Source organism: Gopherus flavomarginatus, chromosome 3 (genome assembly GCF_025201925.1).
Source record: "Gopherus flavomarginatus isolate rGopFla2 chromosome 3, rGopFla2.mat.asm, whole genome shotgun sequence".
NCBI classification, from domain to species: Eukaryota; Metazoa; Chordata; order Testudines; family Testudinidae; genus Gopherus; species Gopherus flavomarginatus.
This window is the reverse complement of record NC_066619.1, coordinates 143,409,414-143,425,177: the sequence shown is the minus strand read 5'-3', so window position 1 is coordinate 143,425,177 and position 15,764 is coordinate 143,409,414. Positions and strand designations below refer to the sequence as shown.

The window sequence follows — 15,764 nt, the reverse complement described above, 5'->3', positions numbered from 1 at the left end:
AGGTATGCTGGGATACCTGCTTATTCCACGGAGGTCAAGAAAAGCGCTGGTAAGTGTCTACACTTGATTACCAGCGCTGGATCACCAGCGCTGGATCCTCTACACCCGAGACAAAACGGGAGTACGGCCAGCGCTGCAAACGGAGTTGCAGCGCTGGTGATGCCCTGCAGATGTGTACACCTCCTAAGTTGCAGCGCTGTAACCCCCTCACCAGCGCTGCAACTTTGTGATGTAGACAAGCCCTAAGGCTAGGATTTAGTCAGGGGTATTTTTAGTAAAAGTCATGGACAGGTCACAGCAATAGCCAAAAAGTCGGGGCCCCGACCTGCCCATGACCTGTCCTATATACCCCTGTCTAAAACTGAGGTGCTGAAGGAGGGTGGGGCAGGACTCCAGCAGACGCTGCTGCTTTGGGGGGATGATCCTGGGCCTGCAGATGTTACTGCGGGAGGTGACCTGGGGCCCCGGCACTGCTGCTCTGGGCAGGGTGGGGCAGCCCAGGGCACCATCACTGCTGTTCCTGGACCGCTGCTCCGGGGTACTGCAAGTAGAGGCTGGTGCAGCTGGCCCCTCGTGCCCTGGGGGCAACCACACCAGCTGTTGCAAAAGTCCCAGCAGTCCGAGAAAGTAATGGAATCCATGACTTCTGTGACCTCTGTGAAAGACTCATAGCCGTAGCAATGTCTAATAGGTGCACATATTATTTCTGTACTGCAGCTGTTTCCCATATTCCCTCGCTGTTCAGCACCACCCAATGTGAGTGCCTCTCAGGCTGGGCCTCTGCTCTGCCACAGCGCTGGAGCTGCGGGCCAGTGCAGGCAGAGTTAAGGGTGTCTGGAAGCGATTTTGTGTCCTCAGGTTGTTTTGTTAGGAAAGAGTGACATTGGGTGCAGGTGGGGCTGAAGGAACGGAAGATTATTATACCCCATACAGGGTGGCCTTGCCTGGGGCTGAGCCACTCCCCAAAGCTCCTGGTGCCCTCTCAGAGCAGGGGCCCCCTCCACAGCACATGGGCCTCTGACTCCAGCCCCACTGATCAGAATACATGCTCCCTCCTGGGCACGTTTTAATGTAAAAAGCAACTAAGAGTCCTGTGACACCTTATAGACTAACAGATGTATTGGAGCATGAGATTTCATGGGTGAATACGAAATACGAGAGCCCAGCCTGCATCCCTTTGGCCAGGCCTCCTAGGGGTAGTCTTGACTTTAGTCACAGACTCAGCTGGTTACACGGAGTGGGTTAAAACCTGGGTTACTTACAACAGCAGGAAGATAAGGGCTAACAGCTCAAGGCCAAGCCTGCCATGTAGCCTTGGTTGAACGCGAGCTGCTAACCCAAGTTAAATGCCGAATAGTTGTGTCTTCTCTGCTGTTTTAATCCAATTTTGCTATCCTGAGTTAAGAACACACTTTGCAGCCTAAACATACCTAAATGGTGATGCTCTTGTTCAATCAAAAGTTATTGGGCTTGCTGCAGGACACACTGGTTGAAATTCTGTGGCTTGTGTTATGCACTAGATCAGAGGTCAGTTTAGATAAACACAGTGGTCCCTTCTGGCCTTAACAACTGAATCTATAGACCCAATTTATGCATTATAGCGCTCATTTGTGTTAATACAGTTTTTTAATATTGTAAACTTTCTGTGGGTCATATAGTGCTTAGTGTATTAAGCCAGAGGTTCTCTACCTTTTTCTTTCTGAACCCTGCCCCCCCCATGCTATAAAAACTCCTTTGCCCACCTGTGCCACTATAACAGTTTTTCTGCATAGAAAAGCCCAGGCTGGCATTGAGGGGTTGTCATAAACAGATAGCTAAGGGTTAATGTCTCTTTCACGTGGAAAGAAGTAACCTGAAACACCTGACCAGAGGACCAATCAGGAAACAAGACTTTTTCAAATCTGGGTGGAGGGAAGTTTGTGTGTGAGTCCTTTGTTCTTGGTCTTCTGCCTGTCTCTCTCTCTCTCGGCTATGAGAGGATTTCTGTTTCCTGCTTTCTAATCTTCTGTTTCCAAGTTGTGAGTACAGAAATCATAAAACAATAGAGGTTATTGTTTTTTTTCTTTTGTATTTACATGGTATAGTTGCTGGAATGTTTTGAATTGTATTCTTTTTGAATAAGGCTGTTTATTCATATTTCTTTTAAGCAATTGACCCTGTATTTGTCACCTTAATACAGAGAGACTATTTTTATGTATTTTTCTTTCTTTTTACATAAAGCTTTCTTTTAAGACCTGTTGGAGTTTTTCTTTGGGGGGGGGGGGGAACTCCAGGGAATTGAGTCTGTACTCACCAGGGAATTGGTGGGAGGAAGGAGTCAGGGGGGAAAATCTCTGTGTGTTAGATTTACTAGCCTGACTTTGCATACCCTCTGGGTGAAGAGGGAAGTGCTTGTGTTTTCCAGGACTGGAAATAGAGAGGGTGGAATCCCTCTGTTTAGATTCACAGAGCTTGCTTCTGTGTATCTCTCCAGGAACCTGGAAGGGAAGGGAAATGGTTTATTCCCCTTTGTTGTGAGACTCAAGGAATTTGGGTCTTGGGGTCCCCAGGGAAGGTTTTTGGGAGGACCAGAGTGCCCCAAAACACTCTATTTTTTTGGGTGGTGGCAGCTTTACCAGGTCCAAGCTGGTAACTAAGCTTGGAGGTTTTCATGCTAACCCTCATATTTTGAACGCTAAGGTCCAAATCTGGGAATAGGTTATGACGGGGTAGCAAGCAGCCACACAGGGCAATTGACTGGGGCCCCACACCACGGGATACCCTGTAAAGCTAAGTTGCTCAGGCTTTGGCTTCATCCCCCCGTGGCAGGGCTCTGGCTCAGGTTTGGGCTTTTTGCCCTGGCCCCATAGAGTCCAATGCCAGCCCTGCTTGGCAGACTCCCTGAAATCTGCTTGCAGCCCTCCATGGGGCTCTTGACCCCCAGCTGAGAACTGCTGTGTTAAACTTAAATGTAGACCACACCCAATCCTCCTCTTGAAAGACTGAGCCTTACATTTTTTTTGGCAAAATGTAGCAAATTGGTTGTGCTTATTGAGGACTTGAGCTAGATACAGATGTGCAAAAAGCATGTGGGTCATGGAGGGCCTTTTTTGCTTTGTACTATCGTTTATTTTTAAACATTTTCTAATAAACTTTTAAATCTTTTCCCTCCAAGTTCCTTTGCTCTGCATTCAGTGTGCAGTTACATAGTTTATGTGTGACTCTTTTGAAAGGGATGAGCAATTATTTTATACATCCAACAACATCTGAAATTGTTCAGGTGGGAGGGAGGAGCAGCACTCTGTAAGCTGCAGAATTGCCAACCTCAAGCATTCAAAAATCATGACTCAGACCCAAATTAAATTTGCCTAAAAAATAACAAAATAACAACAGTGGGGATGTTTTGATTTGTCTTCAGCATCCTGGTCTGACTGGCTCACAGTGTCAGCCAACCACAAGGGCTAGAAATGAACTTGTTTTACAGAGGAACGTCTCCCATAATGAAAGCATCAAATGTTGTGCGACTAATGATAATATCAGGGGGGTTGCAATATTTCTGAGATAAAAGCTAAGGCACTGCTGGCATCTGCACCCAGCAGAGAGTGATCCAGGGCCAGGCTGAAGGGGGTATGACTTGAACAGTTCATCCAGGACCCCTAGAGGGGAGGGACAAGTGGGGCAATTTGTCCTGGGCCCCACAGGGGCCCCAACGACAATGTCTGAGACTCCCCCCCGGACCTGACCCTGCCTTTCCCCATCCCCCAGGGCCTCAGCGCGCTGCGTCCAGGAGCAGCCCTGGACAGAGCTAAAGCGGTGTAGCTTGGGCAGGGCCTGAGTGCCTCCCGCTCAGAGACGCTTGGTAAGGGGGTGGGGCCTGAGCTCCTCCCGCTCCGAGCTGCTTGGTAAGGGGCAGGGCTGCTAGCTGTGGCCAAGTGGTGGGAGCTCAGGTCTTGTGAAGTTACGCCGCTGCAGTGCTATCCAGGGACGCTCCTCAGCTTGGTGCACTGAGGATCCAGGACAGGCGGGGGTAAGCAGCATGGTAAGGGAGCCAGGGGGATTGGATAAGGGGTAGGGAGTCCTGAAGACAGTCAAGGGACACCTCTGCAGCTGAGAGCCCCGGGTTGATTTAAAGCCCCTGGATCTCCCAGCCACAGCCCATGCCCTTTAAATTTTGAGGCCACGCCTCTTCTGGTTGAGGGCCCCCCCCCCCCCCCACTCAGGACTCCTGCAGTACCAGTAAGTCCTGTAAGTTACTTTCACCCCTGGGCGGGAGTAAGTGGCATGTTAAGAGGGCCAGGGCTGGGGGGGTTGGATAAGGAGTAAGGGGTCCTGGGTACAGTGGTTCTGGGGGTATGGTCAGGGAATGGGGAATGGGGGGTTGGATTGTGGGTGTTCTGGAGATCTGTCAGGACTTTGGGGAGGGGCGTGGATAGGGATCGGGGCAGTCAGTGGACAGGGAGTGGGGGGGGTTGGTGGGGGGGGTCCCAGAGTGGTGGTTGGGGGGCACCTCGAGGGGGCGGTGAGGGGACAAGGAGCAGGATGGATTGGGGATTCTGAGGCAGCAGTCGGGGAGTAGGAAGTGGGCGGGGGTTGGATGGGGGCAGGGCCAGGCTGTTGGGGGAGGCACAGCCTTCCCTACCCTAAAGCTCATTCAGCAGGTTGAGGCTTGCAGACAGCTATTTAACACAAAGAGACAAGCTGTTATCTTTTCCCTTACGGCTACCATCCCTTTCACTTCTCAAATGCCAAATTATAGTCTACATTTAATTTCAGTGCCATAGGGAGATTCATTTCAGGGGAGGGCAGCTTCATTAAATTTAGCCACTTTAGATTAACAGTGATAGAGCCAAGAGAGCCATGGGGGAGGGAATCACATGAGAAGAGCAATATCCTACACCACCTACCTCCTTCCCAATCCTACCAAGGGAAACTCCGCTCCCCTGCATTCCCCGAGGCTCCAGAGGGGTTAATTCAGTGGTTCTCAAACTTTTGTACTGGTGACCCCTTTCACACAGCAAATCTCTGAGTGCGACCCCTCCCTATAAATTAAAAACACTTTTTTATATATTTAATGCTATTATAAATGCTGGAGGCAAAGCAGGGTTTGAGGTGGAGGCTGACAGCTCGCAACCCCCAGTAAGAATGTCATGACCCCATGAGGTGTCCCGAACCCCAGTTTGAGAACCCCTGGGTTAATTTAATTTTAGCATCCTGTGTCCATTCACATGCATGTGCTATTTTGAAAATATCAGTTTTCACAACGTAGGCTCATCCCAGATTCTGGAACAAGCTCAAATGCTCAGTTTGTGGAGTTTGTACATAAACTATACTAAAGACAAACCCACAGTATCCGTCTCCAGTTTGTGAGGGACCCCAAGGAGCCAGTCTGTAGGAAACAGATAAATTCATGGAGGTTAAGTCCATTAATGGCTACTAGCCAAGATGGGTAAAGAACGGTGTCCCTATATGGATGGCAGGACAGCGATCACTTGATCATTACCTGTTAGGTTCACTCCCTCTGGGGCACTTGGCATTGGACCTTTGGTCTGACCCAGTATGGCCGTTCTTATGTTCTAAGCTAAATGAATCCAAAGTTATGGAAACAGATATGAGTCAAGGAAGCCAGCAGAGTATCAGAAACCTGGAAAAATCTGAGTGGATGGGCTCAGGTGTTTGGTCACAAGCTGAGGTGGTTCAAAAGTTTTGGATTTTTGTAATCAGAATTTTTGTATTGTTTCTTTAAACAATCAAACACAGCAAGCAGCAAATATTTGGCCACACACTTCTGAAACCCCAAACCATATTCAGGTTTTGGCAGACTAATTTCAGCTTTTCAATTAAAAAAAACACAACAAATTTTGAAGGAAGGCAGACATTATCCGTGATTGTTTCTGCTTTTTGAAAACCTCTAGTTTTGATGGAAAATCTTTTTCCAACCCTTTTTAATGAGCTTTAGTGCCTTTTAGCACTAGCTGATGCTGAGACCCAGTGATTCCTTGTAAAGGTGACTTGAAAAAGAAGTTTTTTCAAAACTAGGTTTGTGTTGAGATGCAGAAGGTTTTTAAATGTTTACTTTTCGCTGGGCCACGGGGAGGGGCAAGTGAGGCAATTGGCCCTGGGCCCTACAGGGTCCCCCCCCAGAATATAGTATTCTATAGTATTGCACCTTTTTTTATGGATGGGCCCCCGAAATTGCCCCAGGCCCCATGAATCCCTGAATCTAGGCAGCCCTGGCTTCACCTTGCTGGTCTGAGGAGGCTGAGTAATATGCAGTCTCTGGCCCTTTAAGGATTCCCCGCTGCAGTACTGGCCCTTTAAGCAGCCACCTTCCTTCCCCGACACCCCACCCCCCAGCGCAGGGTTTCACAGTGCCCGAGTCACATGACGGAGGAGCGCGCTCTTGCCTTGGCGGCTGCGCAGTTCTCACCGGAAGTGTTGCTTCGTCCCGCCCCCTACGCACTTCCGGGGGTTGAGTCGGGGGCTTCTGGCTGTGCGGTGAGGGGAACGGTGGCGACGCCATGGCCGGGATCAAAGGTGCTGGGGGCAGGACCGGTTGTCGGCGTCGGGAGGGGGCGGGGAGCGAACGGGCGCCCCTGAGACCCAAGGTCCCAGCTACACCCCGTGCCCCGAGCGGGGGCAGAGCCTTCGGTCCCTGCTGCGGGGCCCGTCTCCCGCAGCCTGCGCCTGGCAGGGAGCAGTGCCTGGGCCGCGGGGTGCGCGGGAACGGCTGTCGGAGCTGCCTTGCCGCCCGCGGCGCTGAGCGGTTCCCGGCGCGCTCTGGTGTGGGGGCCCGAGAGGTCTGATCCAGGGCAGCCCCCCGCCGGGCGTTGGATGTAGGAGATTGCTCTGCTCGTGTAGCCGGTGGAGGCAAACCCTGCCCGTACTTTGTCCCCACTTGGGTTTGACAGCGAGGTAGCTGCTTCCACATGAAAACAAAGCCTTAGGCTTGTAGCACGTGGTTGGTTTAGCCTTGGCCCGCGTTCGTGCGGGCGCCTTTGCGGGCAGGAGGTCAAATTTTAAACACCCACAGAGAGTAAATTCTGCAATAGGTATTACTTGTGCGTTCCCTCGGTCCGCCAGTGAACGTCATCTTCTGGCGATTGGCAACCTGACTCATCAAATTCTAGCTTTACTCTAATCGTATCTGTGCAACTTCCAAATCTCCAGTAACATTTTTCATAAATCAAATCCTAACTTTAAATGGACTGATCCATACAAAGGAACAAAAGCTTTCTGAAATCTCTTGGGAATACCCTATGTTTCTGTGCAGTTAAATAACTCTAATTTCAGGATGTTATTTAAAGAAAGAGTTACAATAAAGCCAGCAGGCTGGTTAAGAATTGGTAAGCCTTCAGCTTCTTGAAAATCTGTCATTTGCCTCAAAATGTTTTTGGATAAAAACAAACATATGGAACCAAAAGCACCGTATCTTAATGGGGAACAGGTTTAAAAGGAAATCTAAAATATTCCTCTATTAATAATTTCTTTGTTTAACATTTTAAATGAGCTAGAAGTAGCCTCAGGTACTAGCTCTGCTTCTGAGATCTCTTGCTGACTTTTGCTGTATAATTATATTTTCTTTTAAAATAACCCACATAAATAGAGGAAACTGACTGAAACTGTGTATGGGTTAAACAGTACAATGTACTATGGGTAAAATGCTGTCAACTTAATATAGAGCCTGATTCAGAGTTCTCTGAGGTAAGAGTTTTTGTTAGCTCCATTGGGCTTTGGACGCCATACGCAAACTGAATAATCGATTTTGAAAAATTTGAAAGAAAATGTACAGTTCCAAAAACTCTGTTCACTTCAGTTTTATTGTCTGAATCTACTGGGATATTGGTGTGTATATACTACATGGCTTCATGAGAGAGCTCTATTCATTCTCATTGCTAGCTAAATTATACTGCCAAAGTTAAATCCTGTTTTCTTCACAATAGGATTAATAAGTGAAGTAACCCCATGAGGTTACAGTTAGGGACTTATAACCTTGTGCTTCAGAAAGTCCCAGGGTGGATATGATGGTCCCACTTGCATCATCTTTGTTCTTTAAGTATTAACAGGTGAAAACATGTAGAGCCTGATTTTAAATTACATTCAAAACGTCATCTAACATAAACTTTGTTTTAAAGCTTAATATAAATGTTCATGTAACCAAGTTACATTTTTGTGTAGTATTATATACAAATGTACAGAACCTTTAATACCAATAAACATCTCCTTTAAATTAGATATGAAACAAACAAATAAAATGCTCTGATGGCTTGGAATCTGGAAAAAATCTGAGAACTTGAGTTTCAGTAGATTTGAATGAATCCTACTTAATACACAAATGCTCACACTTCAAAAGATTTAATTCTGAAAAGCATAGTAGCTGTAACATTTAATTTGGCTGTATATCAAGTTAAATTTTCATGGGTAAATAACCGAGCAGTTTTAAGAGGACATCATTTGATAGGATGATAAATGAAGATTTAAAACAATTACACTTTCACATCAGTCAGTGGGACTATTCCTTCTGTTTTCTGTCTTCTATTTTCTGATTTAAAAAAAAACCTGATTTCTAGTGGATGCAATTACCATACTTTATTTTTTATATAAACTTGGACATCTGAGAGTGTGAAATAAAATTGAGGTATATGTTGCATGTGACTTGACACTCATTTAGTCAGATATAACTTCAGAATAACATTTAAAAAAAATCACTTAAAAGGTTTCAGAACATAGCCTTGTGAACAGTTACCTGTATCTGACCTATAATACTAAACAATGAATAAGCATAAGGCAGTGAGTTTATCCAAAGGAGGCTGGGCTTCTTTACTAAAATTTTATTGTGCTAAGCGAATATAAGTCCTTTGGAAATATGTCCAGTTGTATTTTTTGCAAGTTTGATTATGAGGTATTCCATTCAATAAGCATGATTTGTGGCTCATTTCGAAGTTCAGCCCATTTGCATTTTTAGTGTGACATTTTTAGTGTCTCACAATTCAGGTAGCTGAATAGATTTCCTCCAAACATGGAAAAAACATTTAATATTCTGTCTAGCCCCTTGGAGTTTTTGAGCAAGTGAAAAACAGAATTATTATTGAATCTGTTTTGCAACCTTAATTACAGCATATTCTGTCAAGCAAATGCTGGGGAAGGGTGAGGAATGAGATCAGCTCACCCCAATCTACTGCAATAGCATCCATTGATCTGTTTTAAGTGTTTGTAAAAGTAAAATTGACTTGGATATTATAAAAAGCAGTACTTGTGGCACCTTAGAGACTAACACATTTATTTGAGCATAAGCTTTCGTGGGCTGCAGCCTACTTCATCAGATGCATAGAATGGAACATACAGTAAGAAGATATATATACATACAGAGAACATGAAAAGGTAGAAGTTGCCGTACCAACTCTAAGAGGCTAATTAATTAAGATGAGCTGTTATCAGTAGGAGAAATTGTTTTTTGTAGTGATAATCAAGATGGCCCATTTCAGACAGTTGACAAGAGGTGTGAGGATACTTAACATGGGGAAATAGATTCAATTTGTGTAATGACCCAGCCACTCCTAGTCTCTATTCAAGTCCAAGTTAATGGTATCTAGTTTGCAAATTAATTCTAAGTTCAGCAGTTTCTCGTTGGAGTCTGTTTTTGAAGCTTTTCTGTTGCAAAATTGCCACCCTTAAGTCTGTTATTGAGTGACCAGAGAGGTTGAAGTGATGTTCTACTGGCTTTTGAATGTTATGATTCCTGATGTCAGATTTGTGTCCATTTATTCTTTTGTGTAGAGACTGTCCGGTTTGGCCAATGTACATGTACTATATGTTCCATTTTATGCATCCGATGAAGTGGGCTGTAGCCCACGAAAGCTTATGCTCAAATAAATGTGTTGGTCTCTAAGGTGCCACACATACTCCTGTTCTTTTTGCGGATACAGACTAACATGGCTGCTACTCTGAAACCTGTTGGATATTATAGGATACTCTGTGTAAGCTCAAAAGCTTGTCTCTCTCCCCAACAGAAGTTGGTCCAATAAAAGATATTTCCTCCTCCACCTTAACTTTGAAAGTCTGTTAATGCAGCAGGAGGAGGCTGTTATTGCAATGACACCCTTGCCTTGTGTAGATATTGGTTAGCTTTGCCAATAGCCAAAAAAATAGTTAATGCTTTCAGATTGTGTTCTATGTGGTCCAACAAACTGACCATTCTGTTCTTGATTTGTGTTTTCCTTACAGCTTTGATTAGTCTGTCCTTTGGGGGAGCAATTGGACTAATGTTCCTAATGCTTGGGTGTGCTCTTCCACAGTACAATAGGTAATGTATACAGTTTAAATACACTTTGACCTCATGGCCCTTTCACTACTGAATAGTCTGTCCTCCAGAGCCAGTGTAGTGAAATTCCTTTTGCTGCACGCTGGCCAGTTCCTATAGGCAATTTTTTGATTATGAATTGAAAATGTTGGAGAAAAAACAAAAAAGGTCACCTGTGAACTAGTTTTCAGCTATCTGGTCAGAAAAGGGAAATCAACTAATATTTATAGCATAGTCTTAAATACATACCATTAAGGAAAGCATCAGAAAAATGTTTCTCAAATACTCCTTTTATCCTATAACCTCTGTGTCTTTGCGATTGACAAGGGTTTTAGCATGTGCTGAAATGGGTAATGAAGTGTATTGCCACTGTGATTGCCACTTTGTCCAACAAACTCTATTGGATAGTTGACAGATTCACTGATATGTGCAGTGTTGTAGCTGAGTTGGTCCCAGAATATTCAAGAGATGATGAGGGCAAAGTAATATCTTTTATTGGACCAATTTCTTGGTCTCTCTCAGCAACAGAAGTTGGTCCAATAAAAGATATTACCTCACCTACCTTGTCTCTCTAGATTCACTGATAGACAAGCTTGTAGACCATCTAGCCAAAGGGCAGGCCCTTCTAGTTTCTTCCATATACCAGGTCTGTTTGATAAATTGTCCTGCCCTTCCAACTGATGGTAAAATGAAAAAATTATACTACACACCTCTTGCTAGGTAGTATGACATCCTGTGCTGCTGTTGTGGGATAAGTTGTCCTCATGGATCCGTATTTTGGTCTGTAGCATCCTTTTTCCTGCTTTCTGTGTTGAATGTCAGGTTTAGTGCTAAATATAATTTGTGACCCCTTCTTATTGAGTGAACTTAAAATATCTGCCAAAGTATTAATTTTCCAAGTTCTTAAAAATATTATGGAGGCATTAATTCCATTGCTATGCTTTTTTTGCCTTTTCTTTTTAAACGTCTGTGGAGAACAATTGTCTCCTTCTACCGATAATTTTTTATGGTCAGCTTTGAAACCCTGTAAAGCTTGGCTTGGTTGCTAAACTATTCAGAGTGGAGTTGATCATATCTGGTTCTTTTAAATGATGCAATGAAGCTCCCAGAAAAACATGGATGAGAACTCCCTCTCAACCTGTTTTCCTCCACTGTCATTGAGGTCAGCTGAAACAGCCCTGGGCTTGAACATCCGAGGCTACTGCCAGAATATTTTCATTGGTGGCCCCACCTTAGGTATGGAATTCACTTCCCACATAGATGAACTGGAGCCAATATGTCTGTCAGTTCATGTTGGAATGCCCCATTTTTAAAGTTTTGCCTGAAGAGGAAAGGTATTAAAAGGGGGTTATAACTTCGCAGTGGGGCAAGAAACTGTAGTTCTTAATATGCTTTGTACAGCAATCATTGTGGTGTAGGGGCTTCTTAAATGTTCCTGTTTCCTGGATGGGAGGATAAAAGTATACTCTTAAGGGTGTATATCAGGAAAAGTGACGACAAACTAGTTACTTTGAAGAAATGGGAATATTAAGTCTTCTTTTTTTCTTTTCCCCAGCCAATACTGGCCACTGTTTGTTCTGTTTTTTTACATCCTTTCTCCTATTCCATACTGCATAGCAAGAAGATTAGTAGATGAAACAGATGCTACAAGTAATGCTTGCAAGGAACTAGCAATATTTCTTACAACAGGCATTGTTGTCTCAGCATTTGGACTACCTATCGTATTTGCCAGAGCACAACTGGTTAGTAATATTTCCATATGGGATCATGTTCTTTGCTAAATGATTTTATGTTGTGTAATACTTTCTCTGAGCTTAACGTTTTGCTGATACACTTTAAACATCTTAGTTTAAAAGTTTGTATCCAAATGTATCTGAGTAGATGAAAATGTATATAACACTGCAAACATTCAAGAAGGAAAACATAACAGCAATATAAAATCTTACCCACAGAAACAAAGCTAGAAATGTTCCAAATAATGCGGAAACCATTTCTGTAATAGTTAGAAAGGACAGTGGTCAGCTATTTCTCTTTCTTCTTTTTGTTAGGCTCAATAAATAAAAATATAGGATGTCAGAGAATTATGAAAAAATGAGTGGACCTCATTCTAATCAATGTATAATTCTCTTCAGCTCCTCCAACCACTCTGTACTGCTTTTTATTCTTTCACTTACACCTTTTAAAAGAATATTTAGTGTGCATTAATTCCATTGAGAATCAGAAAATAAAGATTTTTTTTTTAAAGTTCTTTCCTAGAGGGAAACTTCCCACTAGAATGTGGCTTTCAAAAGTGCCTGAGAGAGTCAGGTGCCCAACTTCTATTGACTTTTAATGGATTCTGAGTATTTAATTCCTTTTAGATGGATTTTGAAAATAACTTTTTCTAGAGGGCTGCATCTATAATTCTACATTTAGGCAAGTCTAGCACTGGGGCCAGCAACCAAAGGAGCACCAGAGTAGATTGAGAGCAGACATGTTTATTATTGTTATCTAACCCTGCTTGGAGCAGGTCTAGATGATACGGTGGTAAAAAACAGCTGTACCTGAACTCTAGCAATGAAGGGAAGCTGCTCGGGTTCTGGACCAACTTGTCCTTGCATCAGTGAATTGTTACACTTCAGACCACATTCAGTAACTTTGCACTCTATTCTTTTTGTCTCATTTGGTTGCTTCTGCTGTCTAGTTCTCTACATATGTAACTAAATTTCCCTTGTCCACAGATTTTGTGGGGAGCATGTGCACTCGTCCTCACAGGGAATACTGTCATCTTTGCTACTATCCTAGGATTTTTCTTGGTCTTTGGCAGCAATGACGACTTCAGCTGGCAGCAGTGGTGAAAGGAGTTTCGTACAGAACTATCGTAGACATCTTATCATTCAGTGGCCATCCATACAAATGAGAGAATGGGCAATAAGGAGAAATAGCATAGCAAGCCTTTGGTGTATTTTAGATACTCCTTTTCACCTTTGTTTATTGTTAAGTATACTATCTTCACTGACTTGTTGATGGATTTCAAAGTTTCTATTGTTTGGAAAGACACTTTGTTTTCACTTCTTTTTATTTAAATATGTTTAGTATCTACTTCATTAAAAATTGTAACTGTTGGTTCTATTCTGTTTTTGTATTTATGCTACATATAAATGCTAGAACAAGAATTTTTAAATAGTTTCCTTGAGAGAGTTTTTAAAGATACATTTTATCTTTTTTTTTCTTTTGAGCATGGTGACTAAAATATGATGTACAAAGGCGACAAAGGAAGCTGTTGTGCTGCCAAAATGCAACATTGTCAATAAGCAAATGTGTAGATTGTCAGTGTGTTTTGGTGGGGGGTATGCGTACTGGATGAGAGTACTAGTTGTAGACTGTTCTGCTCATACTTCTATGACTGAAGGGTTGACACCACTAGCTTGGGGATGGGGCAGCTGTTCTGCCAATAAGCAGGTAATTATTTTCTGGAATCTGATTCCTATGTTTTTAACACCCTTAAAGGAGTACTTCCCCTTTTTTATTCTCAACTCTTCTGTGGGTGTGACATACAAATCTCTTATGTAAGTTTATTGATGCTATAAAATGCAATATTTAAATTGCATTGGTGAGAGAAGAAAACTGACATTTAATTCCATTTTCAAAAAATCAGTGTTGAAATGTTTCTATTTATAAATATTGTATGTTTTTGTTCTTATGTCAACTTTTCACACTTTACCAAAGGGGAGGTAAAATGTTCATTTATGGAGCTACTGATGTATGTTTGCAGTGTATACAAAATATTTTTCCTGCTTCCCTTTTTTAATTTATTTTTTACATAGTATATATTGAGTAAAATGGCTTTTCAAATGTAGACTAACACTTAAATCATAGGTATTTAACTTGCGTAAGAAAATGAATTGCTATATTAATATACAGTACAGTCAAAGCATGACTTTTTTGCAAGTCTTTGACTGAAATGATTTCCTAGTGACTTTGTCAGTCTTTCAGTTCATGCATTATTTAACAGTAATGTTATCTGTAATAATTGTAGTTCTTGTTCCATAAGGGTATGTCACCTGTAATTTACAGTATTTAAGTTTTCTGCATACCTCTCAATTGTCTGTTTTTAATTGATGCAAATCCTATTTATTAGACATTAGTTGTGATACACAGTAGATTAATGCAGATTAGCCAGGCTTGATTATATTAGATGCATCAATAAAGCTGACCAAAAATACTTCTAAAATCTATTTTTAGTCAACTTTTTTTTTAAAAAATGAAGATCAGAAAGCTAACTGTGCAGGTATGATAAAAATTGATTACTTAGGTCATAATTACTCTGCTTTTTTATACTGAAGCACTGGTAAGTGGATCTTGGCTTATCTTGTTTGAAAGGGGATTCTTTTATTTACACGGATGTAAAAGAACTATAAAACTATTTCAAGTCTGATAATCATGATAGTTACATATGTGATATTGAGTGTTCAAGATATTTAGTGTGTAGAGCTACCTGTCAGTCTGTTAAGGCCACACAATGTTGTGGGTAAGAGCTTTGAGCAATATTCCCCATAGCTGTAAAGGAACTGAAGAATAAAGTCTAGGTGTGCAGAAAGTGAATCTTTAGCAAATAGCGCTTCAGCCACCTGTAAAGACATGCAGCAGAAGAATCTGAGTAAGGTGGACATTTTCAAAAGTGCCTAAGTGAGTTAGAAGCATGTCTCAGTGGGACCTGTTCACCTAAATACCTTACATGCTTTTGAAAATCTTCTAAACCAGTGGCTAATGATAGTACTTGCCTTCACACAAAAGGTAGCACTTGTGACTTTGACAACTCCTCCCAGATTCTTGAATTTTTTTTATGACTTGACCCAGTCAATTGCCCAGGAAATGAGTTCTGTTTTTCCCATGCCCACATTGCTTTCCTAGTTGTCAATGTAATACCCTGCTACTCTTCCACTTGCCCACAGAATTTTTTATATTTAATAGCTGTGTATTTTTCTGTTCATTGCATTGACAGCATTGTGTTCTTGACCTTGCACACTAATTAGACATAGTGCTGTCTCTGGTTTCTAGGCTAGACACTTGAGAGGTATGATTTTTCCATATAATATGCACTGAAATAGCATTGCCATCCTTCTATAGAGAACTTTTAATGATGAAACAATAAACATCTTAAATATCAGCTTGAGTTCTGGGTATTTAATGAAAATTTATTGTTAACGTTAGTGATCTGATGTGTTTAAAACATGGATTGCTTTCCCCAACTTGTTTTCATAGGGTTGTCCTTGCTGTTGGAAAAATGTGCTTGTTTTCAATAATTACTTGAGGCAGCTCTGTGAGCCAGTTCTTCATTAATCCAAGGCTTATCATAGAGGTTTAACATTATATATTCATCAGTATATGATGATGTCCCAATGAACTCCAATAAAGCCATAACAGATAATATTTAAAATGTTTAGACACTTTTCCAAGTCTTTTTTCCATTTCTTGAATTTCATTTGTAAGATGTGTAATATCAGAT

At 42.3% G+C, this 15,764-nt stretch overlaps 1 protein-coding gene across 1 annotated transcript; it reads left to right on the top strand.

Annotated features, from left to right (window-relative positions):
* The first annotated feature begins 6,396 nt into the window (after window positions 1-6,396).
* LEPROTL1 (leptin receptor overlapping transcript like 1) lies at window positions 6,397-15,425 on the top strand. The gene is made up of 4 exons (XM_050948362.1): window positions 6,397-6,513; window positions 10,201-10,279; window positions 11,832-12,018; window positions 12,997-15,425. Exons 1-4 carry the CDS (start codon window positions 6,498-6,500, stop codon window positions 13,111-13,113), a joined length of 399 nt encoding a protein of 132 aa, XP_050804319.1. The 5' UTR covers window positions 6,397-6,497; the 3' UTR covers window positions 13,114-15,425.
* The last annotated feature ends 339 nt before the right edge of the window (window positions 15,426-15,764 follow it).

What these genes read in the sequence shown, in the direction of transcription:
- LEPROTL1 (XM_050948362.1), top strand. An exon ending in GCTCTTCCACAGTACAATAG is followed by an intron (nt 10,280 to 11,831) that starts GTAATGTATACA and finishes TCTTTTCCCCAG; the next exon opens with CCAATACTGGCCACTGTTTG. An exon ending in TATTTGCCAGAGCACAACTG is followed by an intron (nt 12,019 to 12,996) that starts GTTAGTAATATT and finishes CCTTGTCCACAG; the next exon opens with ATTTTGTGGGGAGCATGTGC.